The 20,748-nt window shown below is 47.3% G+C and overlaps 1 protein-coding gene across 1 annotated transcript in view; it reads right to left on the bottom strand.

The window, feature by feature from the left end:
* The window catches only part of LOC141102421 (protein SSUH2 homolog), a 129,831-nt gene that overhangs the window by 26,513 nt on the left and 82,570 nt on the right, over window positions 1–20,748 (bottom strand). Inside the window, exon 9 of the mRNA XM_073591376.1 lies at window positions 2,441–2,555. Within this exon, the coding sequence (XP_073447477.1) occupies window positions 2,441–2,555 (115 nt within the window). The remainder of the gene's footprint in view (window positions 1–2,440; window positions 2,556–20,748) is intronic.

Here is a 20,748-nt window from a genome sequence, read left to right as displayed (position 1 = left end):
GGAGAACTGCCCATTGTCTTGGCATCTCCTCTTTTCTGTCAAATCAAAGGGGGTGTTGACAGCGACCAGTGACCAATCGTCTGGTCATCTTGTTTAGGGGTTGGTTGCTGGGAGGTGTCTACACTCATGACCACGTCCCAGGTAGATTTTGTAATACATATTCATATATCTGCATCTATAGTGTTTACAGACTCCAAATATCCATATTATTATTCAACTTGAGATTTCCTTCAAAACAAGTCTAAACATGCCATATCTATAACGTATAGCCTGCTTTGGAGGAATAAGTGGTCCCAGGGGTTTCCCATATGACCTGACATAGGGGTGTCTGGACTTGAAACGTTCCATATTATCTGAGGAAACTAAATATGTCCAGATTATGTCTGTGCTATTACTAAGTCAGAAGTTATGAAACATGCTGAAATTTCATACTTATTCTACTGAGGTGTATTCAGACAATTTACGACCGAGGCCTGTTAGGTCTCTGAATGGGGAGGGTGACAGTTTTACGACAGGCCTGACACTGCCCTTACAACAAATGTTTTCTACTGACCTAACCTGGTTCTGTTTTCTCTGTTGAACTTAAAAAGCTTTGAATTCCTAAGACAAGGGAGGAGGGAGTTCAGAGTTCTCTGTAAGGTTACATGCTTAGCCAAACTGTCATGGCTACTTCCACACAAGATGGCAGCTAGCTACAGCTTTTCATGTCCCGTACGTGATATCGTTACAGGCTCATCTAATGACGGAACGTCGGGGGGATTGGAGAATTATTGACAATCTCCTTCAAGGATCTCTTGTTTAATGGCCCCAATACATCATTTATTACGACGCACGGCGTTCCCGGTGTCAGCTCGGAGTTTACGCGGGGATCTCTGAGTTATGGCTGATCTCCAGGAAAGTCCCAGCTGTTCCCTGAATATCAGGACTGGCCGAACGTATCACGATGGGCTTTGTGTGACAAATACCTTCAACATTCAATGAATGATACAAAATGTGGGTTCAGCCGTCTGGCTGGAGTTATCTTCTGATGATGAATTCAAATCTATGAGCGTGCGTAGGTGCACCCAGCAAAACGTGATGTAAATGTGTATCACCATTCACTCTGAATGCAGCCCCATCTCATATATAGAAATAACATGAAGGTAAATGATCGATGTGATATGGGGAGCAAAAACAGTTCGGGTGCATTTTCCTCATGTCAATGTAGCGCCTTAATGCAGGAAATGCGCTTAGAGATGTGAATCGACATGAACGACCCTCAGTAGATGTATGGAGGAGATGTGTCAGATAATCGCAAAGTATAGAAATCTGTCACATAGATGTCCACAATATGGCGGACTGAACAAGGAGCGCGGGATCCACTGCGCCAAAATAGAACCGCGTCAAGATCCTGATCCAATATGTCTGTATGTAGGAGGGGACAACCTTCTTCCTATAGGCAATCTATTGTCAACCACATTGAGTAGGGATGTGCAGAGTCATTTCACCAAAATTTGTCTCAGGTTCTCCTTATTTGGACTTCAAAGGACCGAAAAAAATTGTAATCACCATGATAAACTAATTCAATACTAATGTTAACCCTAACACTAACCCTAACACTAATCTAAACCCTATACCTAACACTAACCCTAATCTAAACCCTATACCTAACACTAACCCTAATCTAAACCCTATACCTAACACTAACACTAATCTAAACCCTATACCTAACACTAACCCTAATCTAAACCCTATACCTAACACTAACACTAATCTAAACCCTATACCTAACACTAACCCTAATCTAAACCCTATACCTAACACTAACCGTAATCTAAACCCTATACCTAACACTAACACTAATCTAAACCCTATACCTAACACTAACTGTAATCTAAACCCTATACCTAACACTAACACTAATCTAAACCCTATACCTAACACTAACCGTAATCTAAACCCTATACCTAACACTAACTGTAATCTAAACCCTATACCTAACACTAACACTAATCTAAACCCTATACCTAACACTAACCCTAATCTAAACCCTATACCTAACACTAACACTAATCTAAACCCTATACCTAACACTAACCCTAATCTAAACCCTATACCTAACACTAACCCTAATCTAAACCCTATACCTAACACTAACCCTAATCTAAACCCTATACCTAACACTAACCCTAATGTTATCCCTATACCTAACACTTCCACCCCCCTCATCGCCCCATTAAATAATGTCCCCATTTCTATTTCCTCATCTCATGTTTTGGGGTCTCCGGACCACATTCATCTTCCTTCAGTCAGAACAGTGAAGGAGTTTTCTGATTGGCTGATGAGATTTGTAGACCACCCCATATATCCTCTTGTTGGATAATCCCAGAAAACTGTAGAGCCCATCCCCCCATTCATACTGAGCAGAGGCCCGATCCCACCACAACCAACGTCCACCTACCATCACATGACTGTCCTTCACAAGCTCCTCCCCCGTCACCTTCCTCAGGAGACTTGTGGGAACGTTCTTCTCCGGAATCCCCGGATTACAGATATATTCCGAGTGTAGAGTTCTCCTGAAAGATCGGAATGAGGAGACATCAGTCCAAATGTCCCTGGAAAGACTGGTCCTTATATTACCACACTATACAGACTGGTCCTTATATCACCACACTGTACAGACTGGTCCTTATATCACCACACTATACAGACTGGTCCTTATATCACCACACTGGACAGACTGGTCCCCATATCACCACACTGGACAGACTGGTCCCCATATCACCACACTGGACAGACTGGTCCTTATATCACCACACTATACAGACTGGTCCTTATATCACCACACTGGACAGACTGGTCCTTATATCACCACACTGGACAGACTGGTCCTTATATCACCACACTGTACAGACTAGTCCCCATATCACCACACTGGACAGACTGGTCCCCATATCACCACACTATACAGACTGGTCCCCATATCACCACACTATACAGACTGGTCCTCATATCACCACACTATACAGACTGGTCCTTATATCACCACACTGGACAGACTGGTCCTCATATCACCACACTATACAGACTGGTCCTTATATCACCACACTGGACAGACTGGTCCTCATATCACCACACTGGAAAGACTGGTCCTTATATCACCACACTATACAGACTGGTCCTTATATCACCACACTGGAAAGACTGGTCCTTATATCACCACACTGGAAAGACTGGTCCTTATATCACCACACTATACAGACTGGTCCTTATATCACCACACTGGACAGACTGGTCCTTATATCACCACACTGGACAGACTGGTCCTTATATCACCACACTGGACAGACTGGTCCCCATATCACCACACTGGACAGACTGGTCCTTATATCACCACACTGGACAGACTGGTCCTCATATCACCACACTATACAGATTGGTCCTTATATCACCACACTGGACAGACTGGTCCTTATATCACCACACTGGACAGACTGGTCCCCATATCACCACACTATACAGACTGGTCCTCATATCACCACACTATACAGACTGGTCCTTATATCACCACACTGGACAGACTGGTCCTCATATCACCACACTGGAAAGACTGGTCCTTATATCACCACACTATACAGACTGGTCCTTATATCACCACACTGGAAAGACTGGTCCTTATATCACCACACTATACAGACTGGTCCTTATATCACCACACTGGACAGACTGGTCCTTATATCACCACACTGGACAGACTGGTCCCCATATCACCACACTGGACAGACTGGTCCCCATATCACCACACTGGAGAGACTGGTCCTCATATCACCACACTATACAGACTGGTCCTTATATCACCACACTGGACAGACTGGTCCTTAGATCACCACACTGGACAGACTGGTCCTTATATCACCACACTGGACAGACTGGTCCTTATATCACCACACTGGACAGACTGGTCCTTATATCACCACACTGGACAGACTGGTCCTTATATCACCACACTGGACAGACTGGTCCCCATATCACCACACTGGACAGACTGGTCCTTATATCACCACACTGGACAGACTGGTCCTCATATCACCACACTGGACAGACTGGTCCTCATATCACCACACTATACAGACTGGTCCTTATATCACCACACTGGACAGACTGGTCCTCATATCACCACACTATACAGACTGGTCCTTATATCACCACACTGGACAGACTGGTCCTTATATCACCACACTATACAGACTGGTCCTCATATCACCACACTGGACAGACTGGTCCTTATATCACCACACTATACAGACTGGTCCTTATATCACCACACTGGACAGACTGGTCCCCATATCACTACACTGGACAGACTGGTCCTTATATCACCACACTATACAGACTGGTCCTTATATCACCACACTGGACAGACTGGTCCTTATATCACCACACTATACAGACTGGTCCCCATATCACCACACTGGACAGACTGGTCCTTATATCACCACACTGGACAGACTGGTCCTTATATCACCACACTGGACAGACTGGTCCCCATATCACTACACTGGACAGACTGGTCCTTATATCACCACACTGGACAGACTGGTCCTTATATCACCACACTGGACAGAATGGTCCTTATATCACCACACTGGACAGACTGGTCACCATATCACCACACTGGACAGACTGGTCCTTATATCACCACACTGGACAGACTGGTCCTCATATCACCACACTGGACAGACTGGTCCTTATATCACCACACTATACAGACTGGTCCTTATATCACCACACTGAACAGACTGCTCCTTATATCACCACACTATACAGACTGGTCCTCATATCACCACACTATACAGACTGGTCCCCATATCACCACACTGGACAGACTGGTCCTTATATCACCACACTATACAGACTGGTCCCCATATCACCACACTATACAGACTGGTCCTTATATCACCACACTGGACAGACTGGTCCTTATATCACCACACTATACAGACTGGTCCCCATATCACCACACTGGACAGACTGGTCCTTATATCACCACACTAGACAGACTGGTCCCCATATCACTACACTGGACAGACTGGTCCTCATATCACCACACTATACAGACTGGTCCTTATATCACCACACTATACAGACTGGTCCTTATATCACCACACTGGACAGACTGGTCCTTATATCACCACACTGGACAGACTGGTCCCCATATCACCACACTGGACAGACTGGTCCTTATATCACCACACTGGACAGACTGGTCCCCATATCACTACACTGGACAAACTGGTCCTTATATCACCACACTGGACAGACTGGTCCTTATATCACCACACTGGACAGACTGGTCCTTATATCACCACACTGGACAGGCTGGTCCCCATATCACCACACTGGACAGACTGGTCCTTATATCACCACACTGGACAGACTGGTCCTCATATCACCACACTGGACAGACTGGTCCTCATATCACCACACTATACAGACTGGTCCTTATATCACCACACTGGACAGACTGGTCCTCATATCACCACACTATACAGACTGGTCCTTATATCACCACACTGGACAGACTGGTCCTCATATCACCACACTATACAGACTGGTCCTTATATCACCACACTGGACAGACTGGTCCTTATATCACCACACTATACAGACTGGTCCTCATATCACCACACTATACAGACTGGTCCTCATATCACCACACTGGACAGACTGGTCCTTATATCACCACACTATACAGACTGGTCCTTATATCACCACACTGGACAGACTGGTCCTTATATCACCACACTGGACAGACTGGTCCTTATATCACCACACTGTACAGACTAGTCCCCATATCACCACACTGGACAGACTGGTCCCCATATCACCACACTATACAGACTGGTCCCCATATCACCACACTATACAGACTGGTCCTCATATCACCACACTATACAGACTGGTCCTTATATCACCACACTGGACAGACTGGTCCTCATATCACCACACTATACAGACTGGTCCTTATATCACCACACTGGACAGACTGGTCCTCATATCACCACACTGGAAAGACTGGTCCTTATATCACCACACTATACAGACTGGTCCTTATATCACCACACTGGAAAGACTGGTCCTTATATCACCACACTGGAAAGACTGGTCCTTATATCACCACACTATACAGACTGGTCCTTATATCACCACACTGGACAGACTGGTCCTTATATCACCACACTGGACAGACTGGTCCCCATATCACCACACTGGACAGACTGGTCCTCATATCACCACGCTGGACAGACTGGTCCTCATATCACCACACTATACAGACTGGTCCTTATATCACCACACTGGACAGACTGGTCCTTATATCACCACACTGGACAGACTGGTCCTTATATCACCACACTGGACAGACTGGTCCTCATATCACCACACTATACAGATTGGTCCTTATATCACCACACTGGACAGACTGGTCCTTATATCACCACACTGGACAGACTGGTCCCCATATCACCACACTATACATACTGGTCCTCATATCACCACACTATACAGACTGGTCCTTATATCACCACACTGGACAGACTGGTCCTCATATCACCACACTGGAAAGACTGGTCCTTATATCACCACACTATACAGACTGGTCCTTATATCACCACACTGGAAAGACTGGTCCTTATATCACCACACTATACAGACTGGTCCTTATATCACCACACTGGACAGACTGGTCCTTATATCACCACACTGGACAGACTGGTCCCCATATCACCACACTGGACAGACTGGTCCTCATATCACCACACTGGACAGACTGGTCCTCATATCACCACACTATACAGACTGGTCCTTATATCACCACACTGGACAGACTGGTCCTTATATCACCACACTGGACAGACTGGTCCTTATATCACCACACTGGACAGACTGGTCCTCATATCACCACACTATACAGATTGGTCCTTATATCACCACACTGGACAGACTGGTCCTTATATCACCACACTGGACAGACTGGTCCTTATATCACCACACTGGACAGACTGGTCCCCATATCACTACACTGGACAGACTGGTCCTTATATCACCACACTGGACAGACTGGTCCTTATATCACCACACTGGACAGACTGGTCCTTATATCACCACACTGGACAGACTGGTCCTTATATCACCACACTGGACAGACTGGTCCCCATATCACCACACTGGACAGACTGGTCCTTATATCACCACACTGGACAGACTGGTCCTCATATCACCACACTGGACAGACTGGTCCTTATATCACCACACTGGACAGACTGGTCCCCATATCACCACACTATACAGACTGGTCCTCATATCACCACACTATACAGACTGGTCCTTATATCACCACACTGGACAGACTGGTCCTCATATCACCACACTATACAGACTGGTCCTTATATCACCACACTGGACAGACTGGTCCTTATATCACCACACTATACAGACTGGTCCTCATATCACCACACTGGACAGACTGGTCCTTATATCACCACACTATACAGACTGGTCCTTATATCACCACACTGGACAGACTGGTCCCCATATCACTACACTGGACAGACTGGTCCTTATATCACCACACTATACAGACTGGTCCTTATATCACCACACTGGACAGACTGGTCCTTATATCACCACACTATACAGACTGGTCCCCATATCACCACACTGGACAGGCTGGTCCTTATATCACCACACTGGACAGACTGGTCCTTATATCACCACACTGGACAGACTGGTCCCCATATCACTACACTGGACAGACTGGTCCTTATATCACCACACTGGACAGACTGGTCCTTATATCACCACACTGGACAGACTGGTCCTTATATCACCACACTGGACAGACTGGTCCCCATATCACCACACTGGACAGACTGGTCCTTATATCACCACACTGGACAGACTGGTCCTCATATCACCACACTGGACAGACTGGTCCTCATATCACCACACTATACAGACTGGTCCTTATATCACCACACTGGACAGACTGGTCCTCATATCACCACACTATACAGACTGGTCCTTATATCACCACACTGGACAGACTGGTCCTCATATCACCACACTATACAGACTGGTCCTTATATCACCACACTGGACAGACTGGTCCTCATATCACCACACTATACAGACTGGTCCTCATATCACCACACTATACAGACTGGTCCTCATATCACCACACTGGACAGACTGGTCCTTATATCACCACACTATACAGACTGGTCCTTATATCACCACACTGGACAGACTGGTCCTTATATCACCACACTGGACAGACTGGTCCTTATATCACCACACTGGACAGACTAGTCCCCATATCACCACACTGGACAGACTGGTCCCCATATCACCACACTATACAGACTGGTCCCCATATCACCACACTATACAGACTGGTCCTCATATCACCACACTATACAGACTGGTCCTTATATCACCACACTGGACAGACTGGTCCTCATATCACCACACTATACAGACTGGTCCTTATATCACCACACTGGACAGACTGGTCCTCATATCACCACACTGGAAAGACTGGTCCTTATATCACCACACTATACAGACTGGTCCTTATATCACCACACTGGAAAGACTGGTCCTTATATCACCACACTGGAAAGACTGGTCCTTATATCACCACACTATACAGACTGGTCCTTATATCACCACACTGGACAGACTGGTCCTTATATCACCACACTGGACAGACTGGTCCTTATATCACCACACTGGACAGACTGGTCCCCATATCACCACACTGGACAGACTGGTCCTTATATCACCACACTGGACAGACTGGTCCTCATATCACCACGCTATACAGATTGGTCCTTATATCACCACACTGGACAGACTGGTCCTTATATCACCACACTGGACAGACTGGTCCCCATATCACCACACTATACAGACTGGTCCTCATATCACCACACTATACAGACTGGTCCTTATATCACCACACTGGACAGACTGGTCCTCATATCACCACACTGGAAAGACTGGTCCTTATATCACCACACTATACAGACTGGTCCTTATATCACCACACTGGAAAGACTGGTCCTTATATCACCACACTATACAGACTGGTCCTTATATCACCACACTGGACAGACTGGTCCTTATATCACCACACTGGACAGACTGGTCCCCATATCACCACACTGGACAGACTGGTCCTCATATCACCACACTGGACAGACTGGTCCTCATATCACCACACTATACAGACTGGTCCTTACATCACCACACTGGACAGACTGGTCCTTATATCACCACACTGGACAGACTGGTCCTCATATCACCACACTATACAGATTGGTCCTTATATCACCACACTGGACAGACTGGTCCTTATATCACCACACTGGACAGACTGGTCCTTATATCACCACACTGGACAGACTGGTCCCCATATCACTACACTGGACAGTCTGGTCCTTATATCACCACACTGGACAGACTGGTCCTTATATCACCACACTGGACAGACTGGTCCTTATATCACCACACTGGACAGACTGGTCCTTATATCACCACACTGGACAGACTGGTCCTTATATCACCACACTGGACAGACTGGTCCCCATATCACCACACTGGACAGACTGGTCCTTATATCACCACACTGGACAGACTGGTCCTCATATCACCACACTGGACAGACTGGTCCTCATATCACCACACTATACAGACTGGTCCTTATATCACCACACTGGACAGACTGGTCCTCATATCACCACACTATACAGACTGGTCCTTATATCACCACACTGGACAGACTGGTCCTTATATCACCACACTATACAGACTGGTCCTCATATCACCACACTGGACAGACTGGTCCTTATATCACCACACTATACAGACTGGTCCTTATATCACCACACTGGACAGACTGGTCCCCATATCACTACACTGGACAGACTGGTCCTTATATCACCACACTATACAGACTGGTCCTTATATCACCACACTGGACAGACTGGTCCTTATATCACCACACTATACAGACTGGTCCCCATATCACCACACTGGACAGACTGGTCCTTATATCACCACACTGGACAGACTGGTCCTTATATCACCACACTGGACAGACTGGTCCCCATATCACTACACTGGACAGACTGGTCCTTATATCACCACACTGGACAGACTAGTCCTTATATCACCACACTGGACAGACTGGTCCTTATATCACCACACTGGACAGACTGGTCACCATATCACCACACTGGACAGACTGGTCCTTATATCACCACACTGGACAGACTGGTCCTCATATCACCACACTGGACAGACTGGTCCTTATATCACCACACTATACAGACTGGTCCCCATATCACCACACTGGACAGACTGGTCCTTATATCACCACACTATACAGACTGGTCCTTATATCACCACACTGAACAGACTGCTCCTTATATCACCACACTATACAGACTGGTCCTCATATCACCACACTATACAGACTGGTCCCCATATCACCACACTGGACAGACTGGTCCTTATATCACCACACTATACAGACTGGTCCCCATATCACCACACTATACAGACTGGTCCTTATATCACCACACTGGACAGACTGGTCCTTATATCACCACACTATACAGACTGGTCCCCATATCACCACACTGGACAGACTGGTCCTTATATCACCACACTAGACAGACTGGTCCCCATATCACCACACTGGACAGACTGGTCCTCATATCACCACACTATACAGACTGGTCCTTATATCACCACACTATACAGACTGGTCCTCATATCACCACACTATACAGACTGGTCCTTATATCACCACACTATACAGACTGGTCCTTATATCACCACACTGGACAGACTGGTCCTTATATCACCACACTGGACAGACTGGTCCCCATATCACCACACTGGACAGACTGGTCCTTATATCACCACACTGGACAGACTGGTCCTTATATCACCACACTGGACAGACTGGTCCCCATATCACTACACTGGACAAACTGGTCCTTATATCACCACACTGGACAGACTGGTCCTTATATCACCACACTGGACAGACTGGTCCTTATATCACCACACTGGACAGGCTGGTCCCCATATCACCACACTGGACAGACTGGTCCTTATATCACCACACTGGACAGACTGGTCCTCATATCACCACACTGGACAGACTGGTCCTCATATCACCACACTATACAGACTGGTCCTTATATCACCACACTGGACAGACTGGTCCTCATATCACCACACTATACAGACTGGTCCTTATATCACCACACTGGACAGACTGGTCCTCATATCACCACACTATACAGACTGGTCCTTATATCACCACACTGGACAGACTGGTCCTCATATCACCACACTATACAGACTGGTCCTTATATCACCACACTGGACAGACTGGTCCTTATATCACCACACTATACAGACTGGTCCTCATATCACCACACTATACAGACTGGTCCTCATATCACCACACTGGACAGACTGGTCCTTATATCACCACACTATACAGACTGGTCCTTATATCACCACACTGGACAGACTGGTCCTTATATCACCACACTGGACAGACTGGTCCTTATATCACCACACTGTACAGACTAGTCCCCATATCACCACACTGGACAGACTGGTCCCCATATCACCACACTATACAGACTGGTCCCCATATCACCACACTATACAGACTGGTCCTCATATCACCACACTATACAGACTGGTCCTTATATCACCACACTGGACAGACTGGTCCTCATATCACCACACTATACAGACTGGTCCTTATATCACCACACTGGACAGACTGGTCCTCATATCACCACACTGGAAAGACTGGTCCTTATATCACCACACTATACAGACTGGTCCTTATATCACCACACTGGAAAGACTGGTCCTTATATCACCACACTGGAAAGACTGGTCCTTATATCACCACACTATACAGACTGGTCCTTATATCACCACACTGGACAGACTGGTCCTTATATCACCACACTGGACAGACTGGTCCCCATATCACCACACTGGACAGACTGGTCCTCATATCACCACACTGGACAGACTGGTCCTCATATCACCACACTATACAGACTGGTCCTTATATCACCACACTGGACAGACTGGTCCTTATATCACCACACTGGACAGACTGGTCCTTATATCACCACACTGGACAGACTGGTCCTTATATCACCACACTGGACAGACTGGTCCTCATATCACCACACTATACAGATTGGTCCTTATATCACCACACTGGACAGACTGGTCCTTATATCACCACACTGGACAGACTGGTCCCCATATCACCACACTATACATACTGGTCCTCATATCACCACACTATACAGACTGGTCCTTATATCACCACACTGGACAGACTGGTCCTCATATCACCACACTGGAAAGACTGGTCCTTATATCACCACACTATACAGACTGGTCCTTATATCACCACACTGGACAGACTGGTCCTTATATCACCACACTGGACAGACTGGTCCCCATATCACCACACTGGACAGACTGGTCCTCATATCACCACACTGGACAGACTGGTCCTCATATCACCACACTATACAGACTGGTCCTTATATCACCACACTGGACAGACTGGTCCTTATATCACCACACTGGACAGACTGGTCCTTATATCACCACACTGGACAGACTGGTCCTCATATCACCACACTATACAGATTGGTCCTTATATCACCACACTGGACAGACTGGTCCTTATATCACCACACTGGACAGACTGGTCCTTATATCACCACACTGGACAGACTGGTCCCCATATCACTACACTGGACAGACTGGTCCTTATATCACCACACTGGACAGACTGGTCCTTATATCACCACACTGGACAGACTGGTCCTTATATCACCACACTGGACAGACTGGTCCTTATATCACCACACTGGACAGACTGGTCCTCATATCACCACACTGGACAGACTGGTCCTCATATCACCACACTATACAGACTGGTCCTTATATCACCACACTGGACAGACTGGTCCTCATATCACCACACTATACAGACTGGTCCTTATATCACCACACTGGACAGACTGGTCCTTATATCACTACACTATACAGACTGGTCCTCATATCACCACACTGGACAGACTGGTCCTTATATCACCACACTATACAGACTGGTCCTTATATCACCACACTGGACAGACTGGTCCCCATATCACTACACTGGACAGACTGGTCCTTATATCACCACACTATACAGACTGGTCCTTATATCACCACACTGGACAGACTGGTCCTTATATCACCACACTATACAGACTGGTCCCCATATCACCACACTGGACAGGCTGGTCCTTATATCACCACACTGGACAGACTGGTCCTTATATCACCACACTGGACAGACTGGTCCCCATATCACTACACTGGACAGACTGGTCCTTATATCACCACACTGGACAGACTGGTCCCCATATCACCACACTGGACAGACTGGTCCTTATATCACCACACTGGACAGACTGGTCCTCATATCACCACACTGGACAGACTGGTCCTCATATCACCACACTATACAGACTGGTCCTTATATCACCACACTGGACAGACTGGTCCTCATATCACCACACTATACAGACTGGTCCTTATATCACCACACTGGACAGACTGGTCCTCATATCACCACACTATACAGACTGGTCCTTATATCACCACACTGGACAGACTGGTCCTCATATCACCACACTATACAGACTGGTCCTTATATCACCACACTGGATAGACTGGTCCTTATATCACCACACTATACAGACTGGTCCTCATATCACCACACTGGACAGACTGGTCCTTATATCACCACACTATACAGACTGGTCCTTATATCACCACACTGGACAGACTGGTCCTTATATCACCACACTGGACAGACTGGTCCTTATATCACCACACTGTACAGACTGGTCCTCATATCACCACACTGTACAGACTAGTCCCCATATCACCACACTGGACAGACTGGTCCCCATATCACCACACTATACAGACTGGTCCTCATATCACCACACTATACAGACTGGTCCTTATATCACCACACTGGACAGACTGGTCCTCATATCACCACACTATACAGACTGGTCCTTATATCACCACACTATACAGACTGGTCCTCATATCACCACACTATACAGACTGGTCCTTATATCACCACACTGGACAGACTGGTCCTCATATCACCACACTGGAAAGACTGGTCCTTATATCACCACACTATACAGACTGGTCCTTATATCACCACACTGGAAAGACTGGTCCTTATATCACCACACTATACAGACTGGTCCTTATATCACCACACTGGACAGACTGGTCCTTATATCACCACACTGGACAGACTGGTCCCCATATCACCACACTGGACAGACTGGTCCTCATATCACCACACTGGACAGACTGGTCCTCATATCACCACACTATACAGATTGGTCCTTATATCACCACACTGGACAGACTGCTCCTTATATCACCACACTGGACAGACTGGTCCTCATATCACCACACTATACAGACTGGTCCTTATATCACCACACTGGACAGACTGGTCCTTATATCACCACACTGGACAGACTGGTCCTTATATCACCACACTGGACAGACTGGTCCTCATATCACCACACTATACAGATTGGTCCTTATATCACCACACTGGACAGACTGGTCCTTATATCACCACACTGTTCAGACTGGTCCTCATATCACCACACTGTACAGACTGGTCCCCATATCACCACACTGGACAGACTGGTCCTTATATCACCACACTGTACAGACTGGTCCTCATATCACCACACTGTACAGACTAGTCCCCATATCACCACACTGGACAGACTGGTCCCCATATCACCACACTATACAGACTGGTCCTCATATCACCACACTATACAGACTGGTCCTTATATCACCACACTGGACAGACTGGTCCTCATATCACCACACTATACAGACTGGTCCTTATATCACCACACTATACAGACTGGTCCTCATATCACCACACTATACAGACTGGTCCTTATATCACCACACTGGACAGACTGGTCCTCATATCACCACACTGGAAAGACTGGTCCTTATATCACCACACTATACAGACTGGTCCTTATATCACCACACTGGAAAGACTGGTCCTTATATCACCACACTATACAGACTGGTCCTTATATCACCACACTGGACAGACTGGTCCTTATATCACCACACTGGACAGACTGGTCCCCATATCACCACACTGGACAGACTGGTCCTCATATCACCACACTGGACAGACTGGTCCTCATATCACCACACTATACAGATTGGTCCTTATATCACCACACTGGACAGACTGCTCCTTATATCACCACACTGGACAGACTGGTCCTCATATCACCACACTATACAGACTGGTCCTTATATCACCACACTGGACAGACTGGTCCTTATATCACCACACTGGACAGACTGGTCCTTATATCACCACACTGGACAGACTGGTCCTCATATCACCACACTATACAGATTGGTCCTTATATCACCACACTGGACAGACTGGTCCTTATATCACCACACTGTTCAGACTGGTCCTCATATCACCACACTGTACAGACTGGTCCTTATATCACCACACTGGACAGACTGGTCCCCATATCACCACACTGGACAGACTGGTCCTTATATCACCACACTGGACAGACTGGTCCTTATATCACCACACTGGACAGACTGGTCCTCATATCACCACACTGGACAGACTGGTCCTCATATCACCACACTATACAGACTGGTCCTTATATCACCACACTGGACAGACTGGTCCTCATATCACCACACTATACAGACTGGTCCTTATATCACCACACTGGACAGACTGGTCCTCATATCACCACACTATACAGACTGGTCCTTATATCACCACACTGGACAGACTGGTCCTCATATCACCACACTATACAGACTGGTCCTTATATCATCACACTGGACAGACTGGTCCTTATATCACCACACTATACAGACTGGTCCTCATATCACCACACTGGACAGACTGGTCCTTATATCACCACACTGTACAGACTGGTCCTCATATCACCACACTGTACAGACTAGTCCCCATATCACCACACTGGACAGACTGGTCCCCATATCACCACACTATACAGACTGATCCTCATATCACCACACTATACAGACTGGTCCTTATATCACCACACTGGACAGACTGGTCCTCATATCACCACACTATACAGACTGGTCCTTATATCACCACACTGGACAGACTGGTCCTCATATCACCACACTATACAGACTGGTCCTTATATCACCACACTGGACAGACTGGTCCTCATATCACCACACTGGAAAGACTGGTCCTTATATCACCACACTATACAGACTGGTCCTTATATCACCACACTGGAAAGACTGGTCCTTATATCACCACACTATACAGACTGGTCCTTATATCACCACACTGGACAGACTGGTCCTTATATCACCACACTGGACAGACTGGTCCCCATATCACCACACTATACAGATTGGTCCTTATATCACCACACTGGACAGACTGCTCCTTATATCACCACACTATACAGACTGGTCCTTATATCACCACACTGGACAGACTGGTCCTCATATCACCACACTATACAGACTGGTCCTTATATCACCACACTATACAGACTGGTCCTTATATCACCACACTGGACAGACTGGTCCTTATATCACCACACTGGACAGACTGGTCCTCATATCACCACACTATACAGACTGGTCCTTATATCACCACACTGGACAGACTGGTCCTTATATCACCACACTGGACAGACTGGTCCTCATATCACCACACTATACAGATTGGTCCTTATATCACCACACTGGACAGACTGGTCCTTATATCACCACACTGTTCAGACTGGTCCTCATATCACCACACTGTACAGACTGGTCCCCATATCACCACACTGGACAGACTGGTCCTTATATCACCACACTGGACAGACTGGTCCTCATATCACCACACTATACAGACTGGTCCTTATATCACCACACTGGACAGACTGGTCCTTATATCACCACACTGGACAGACTGGTCCTCATATCACCACACTATACAGATTGGTCCTTATATCACCACACTGGACAGACTGGTCCTTATATCACCACACTGTTCAGACTGGTCCTCATATCACCACACTGTACAGACTGGTCCCCATATCACCACACTGGACAGACTGGTCCCCATATCACCACACTGGACAGACTGGTCCCCATATCACCACACTGTACAGACTAGTCCCCATATCACCACACTGGACAGACTGGTCCCCATATCACTACACTGGACAGACTGGTCCCCATATCACCACACTATACAGACTGGTCCTTATATCACCACACTGGACAGACTGGTCCTTATATCACCACACTGGACAGACTGGTCCCCATATCACCACACTATACAGACTGGTCCTTATATCACCACACTGGACAGACTGGTCCTTATATCACCACACTGGACAGACTGGTCCCCATATCACCACACTGGACAGACTGGTCCTCATATCACCACACTGGACAGACTGGTCCTCATATCACTACACTGGACAGACTGGTCCCCATATCACCACACTATACAGACTGGTCCCCATATCACCTCACTGGACAGACTGGTCCTTATATCACCACACTGGACAGACTGGTCCCCATATCACCACACTGGACAGACTGGTCCTCATATCACCACACTGGACAGACTGGTCCTCATATCACCACACTGGACAGACTGGTCCTTATATCACCACACTGTACAGACTAGTCCCCATATCACCAAACTGGAAAGACTGGTCCCCATATCACCACACTATACAGACTGGTCCTTATATCACCACACTGGACAGACTGGTCCTTATATCACCACACTGGACAGACTGGTCCCCATATCACCACACTGGACAGACTGGTCCCCATATCACCACACTATACAGACTGGTCCTTATATCACCACACTGGACAGACTGGTCCTTATATCACCACACTGGACAGACTGGTCCTTATATCACCACACTGGACAGACTGGTCCCCATATCACCACACTGGACAGACTGGTCCCCATATCACCACACTGGACAGACTGGTCCTTATATCACCACACTATACAGACTGGTCCTTATATCACCACACTATACAGACTGGTCCTTATATCACCACACTATACAGACTGGTCCTTATATCACCACACTATACAGACTGGTCCTTATATCACCACACTGGACAGACTGGTCCTTATATCACCACACTATACAGACTGGTCCTCATATCACCACACTGTACAGACTGGTCCCCATATCACCACACTGGACAGACTGGTCCCCATATCACCACACTGGACAGACTGGTCCCCATATCACCACACTATAAAGAATGGTCCTTATATCACCACACTGGACAGACTGGTCCCCATATCACCACACTGGACAGACTGGTCCTCATATCATCACACTGGACAGACTGGTCCTCATATCATCACACTGGACAGACTGGTCCTCATATCACCACACTGGACAGACTGGTCCCCATATCACCACACTGGACAGACTGGTCCCCATATCATCACACTGGACAGACTGGTCCCAATATATCACCACACTGGACAGACTGGTCCCCATATCACCACACTGGACAGACTGGTCCCAATATATCACCACACTGGACAGACTGGTCCTCATATCATCACACTGGACAGACTGGTCCTCATATCACCACACTGGACAGACTGGCCCCTATATCACCACACTGGACAGACTGGTCCTCATATCACCACACTGGACAGACTGGTCCCAATATATCACCACACTGGACAGACTGGTCCCAATATATCACCACACTGGACAGACTGGTCCTCATATCACCACACTGGACAGACTGGTCCTCATATCACCACACTGGACAGACTGGTCCCCATATCACCACACTGGACAGACTGGTCCTCATATCACCACACTGGACAGACTGGTCCCCATATCACCACACTGGACAGACTGGTCCCCATATCACCACACTGGACAGACTGGTCCCCATATCACCACACTGGACAGACTGGTCCCAATATATCATCACACTGGACAGACTGGTCCCCATATCACCACACTGGACAGACTGGTCCCAATATATCACCACACTGGACAGACTGGTCCCCATATAACAACACTGGAAAGACTGGTCCTCATATATTACCACACTGGACAGACTGGTCCCCATATAACAACACTGGAAAGACTGGTCCTCATATATCACCACACTGGACAGACTGGTCCCCATATCATCACACTGGACAGACTGGTCCCAATATATCATCACACTGGACAGACTGGTCCCCATATCACCACACTGGACAGACTGGTCCCCATAACACCACACTGGACAGACTGGTCCCAATATATCACCACACTGGACAGACTGGCCCAATATATCACCACACTGGACAGGCTGGTCCTCATATCACCACACTGGACAGACTGGCCCAATATATCACCACACTGGACAGACTGGTCCCCATATCACCACACTGGACAGACTGGTCCCCATATCACCACACTGGACAGACTGGTCTCAATATATTACCACACTGGACAGACTGGTCCCCATATAACAACACTGGAAAGACTGGTCCTCATATATCACCATACTGGACAGACTGGTCCGCATATCACCACACTGGACAGACTGGTCCCCATATCACCACACTGGACAGACTGGTCCCCATATCACCACACTGGACAGACTGGTCCCCATATCACCACACTGGACAGACTGGTCCCCATATAACAACACTGGAAAGACTGGTCCTCATATATCACCATACTGGACAGACTGGTCCGCATATCACCACACTGGACAGACTGGTCCCAATACATCACCACACTGGACAGACTGGTCCCCATATCACCACACTGGACAGACTGGTCCCCATATCACCACACTGGACAGACTGGTCCCCATATCACCACACTGGACAGACTGGTCCCCATATCACCACACTGGACAGACTGGTCCCCATATCACCACACTGGACAGACTGGTCCCCATATCACCACACTGGACAGACTGGTCCTCATATCACCACACTGGACAGACTGGTCCGCATATCACCACACTGGACAGACTGGTCCCCATATCACCATACTGGACAGACTGGTCCGCATATCACCAAACTGGACAGACTGGTCCGCATATCACCACTCTGGACAGACTGGTCCGCATATCACCACACTGGACAGACTGGTCCCCATATCACCACACTGGACAGACTGGTCCCCATATCACCACACTGGATAGACTGGTCCCCATATCACCACACTGGACAGACTGGTCCTTATATCACCACACTGGACAGACTGGTCCTTATATCACCACACTGGACAGACTGGTCCCCATAACACCACACTGGACAGACTGGTCCCAATATATCACCACACTGGACAGACTGGTCCCAATATATCACCACACTGGACAGGCTGGTCCCCATATCACCACACTGGACAGACTGGTCCCCATATCATCACACTGGACAGACTGGTCCCCATATCATCACACTGGACAGACTGGTCCTTATATCACCACACTGGACAGACTGGTCCCAATATATCACCACACTGGACAGACTGGTCCCAATAT

Source organism: Aquarana catesbeiana, linkage group LG07, assembly GCF_042186555.1.
Source record: "Aquarana catesbeiana isolate 2022-GZ linkage group LG07, ASM4218655v1, whole genome shotgun sequence".
Classification (NCBI taxonomy): Eukaryota; Metazoa; Chordata; class Amphibia; order Anura; family Ranidae; genus Aquarana; species Aquarana catesbeiana.
The sequence above is the reverse complement of the archived record's forward strand: the minus strand, read 5'-3'. Positions and strand labels throughout refer to the sequence as shown.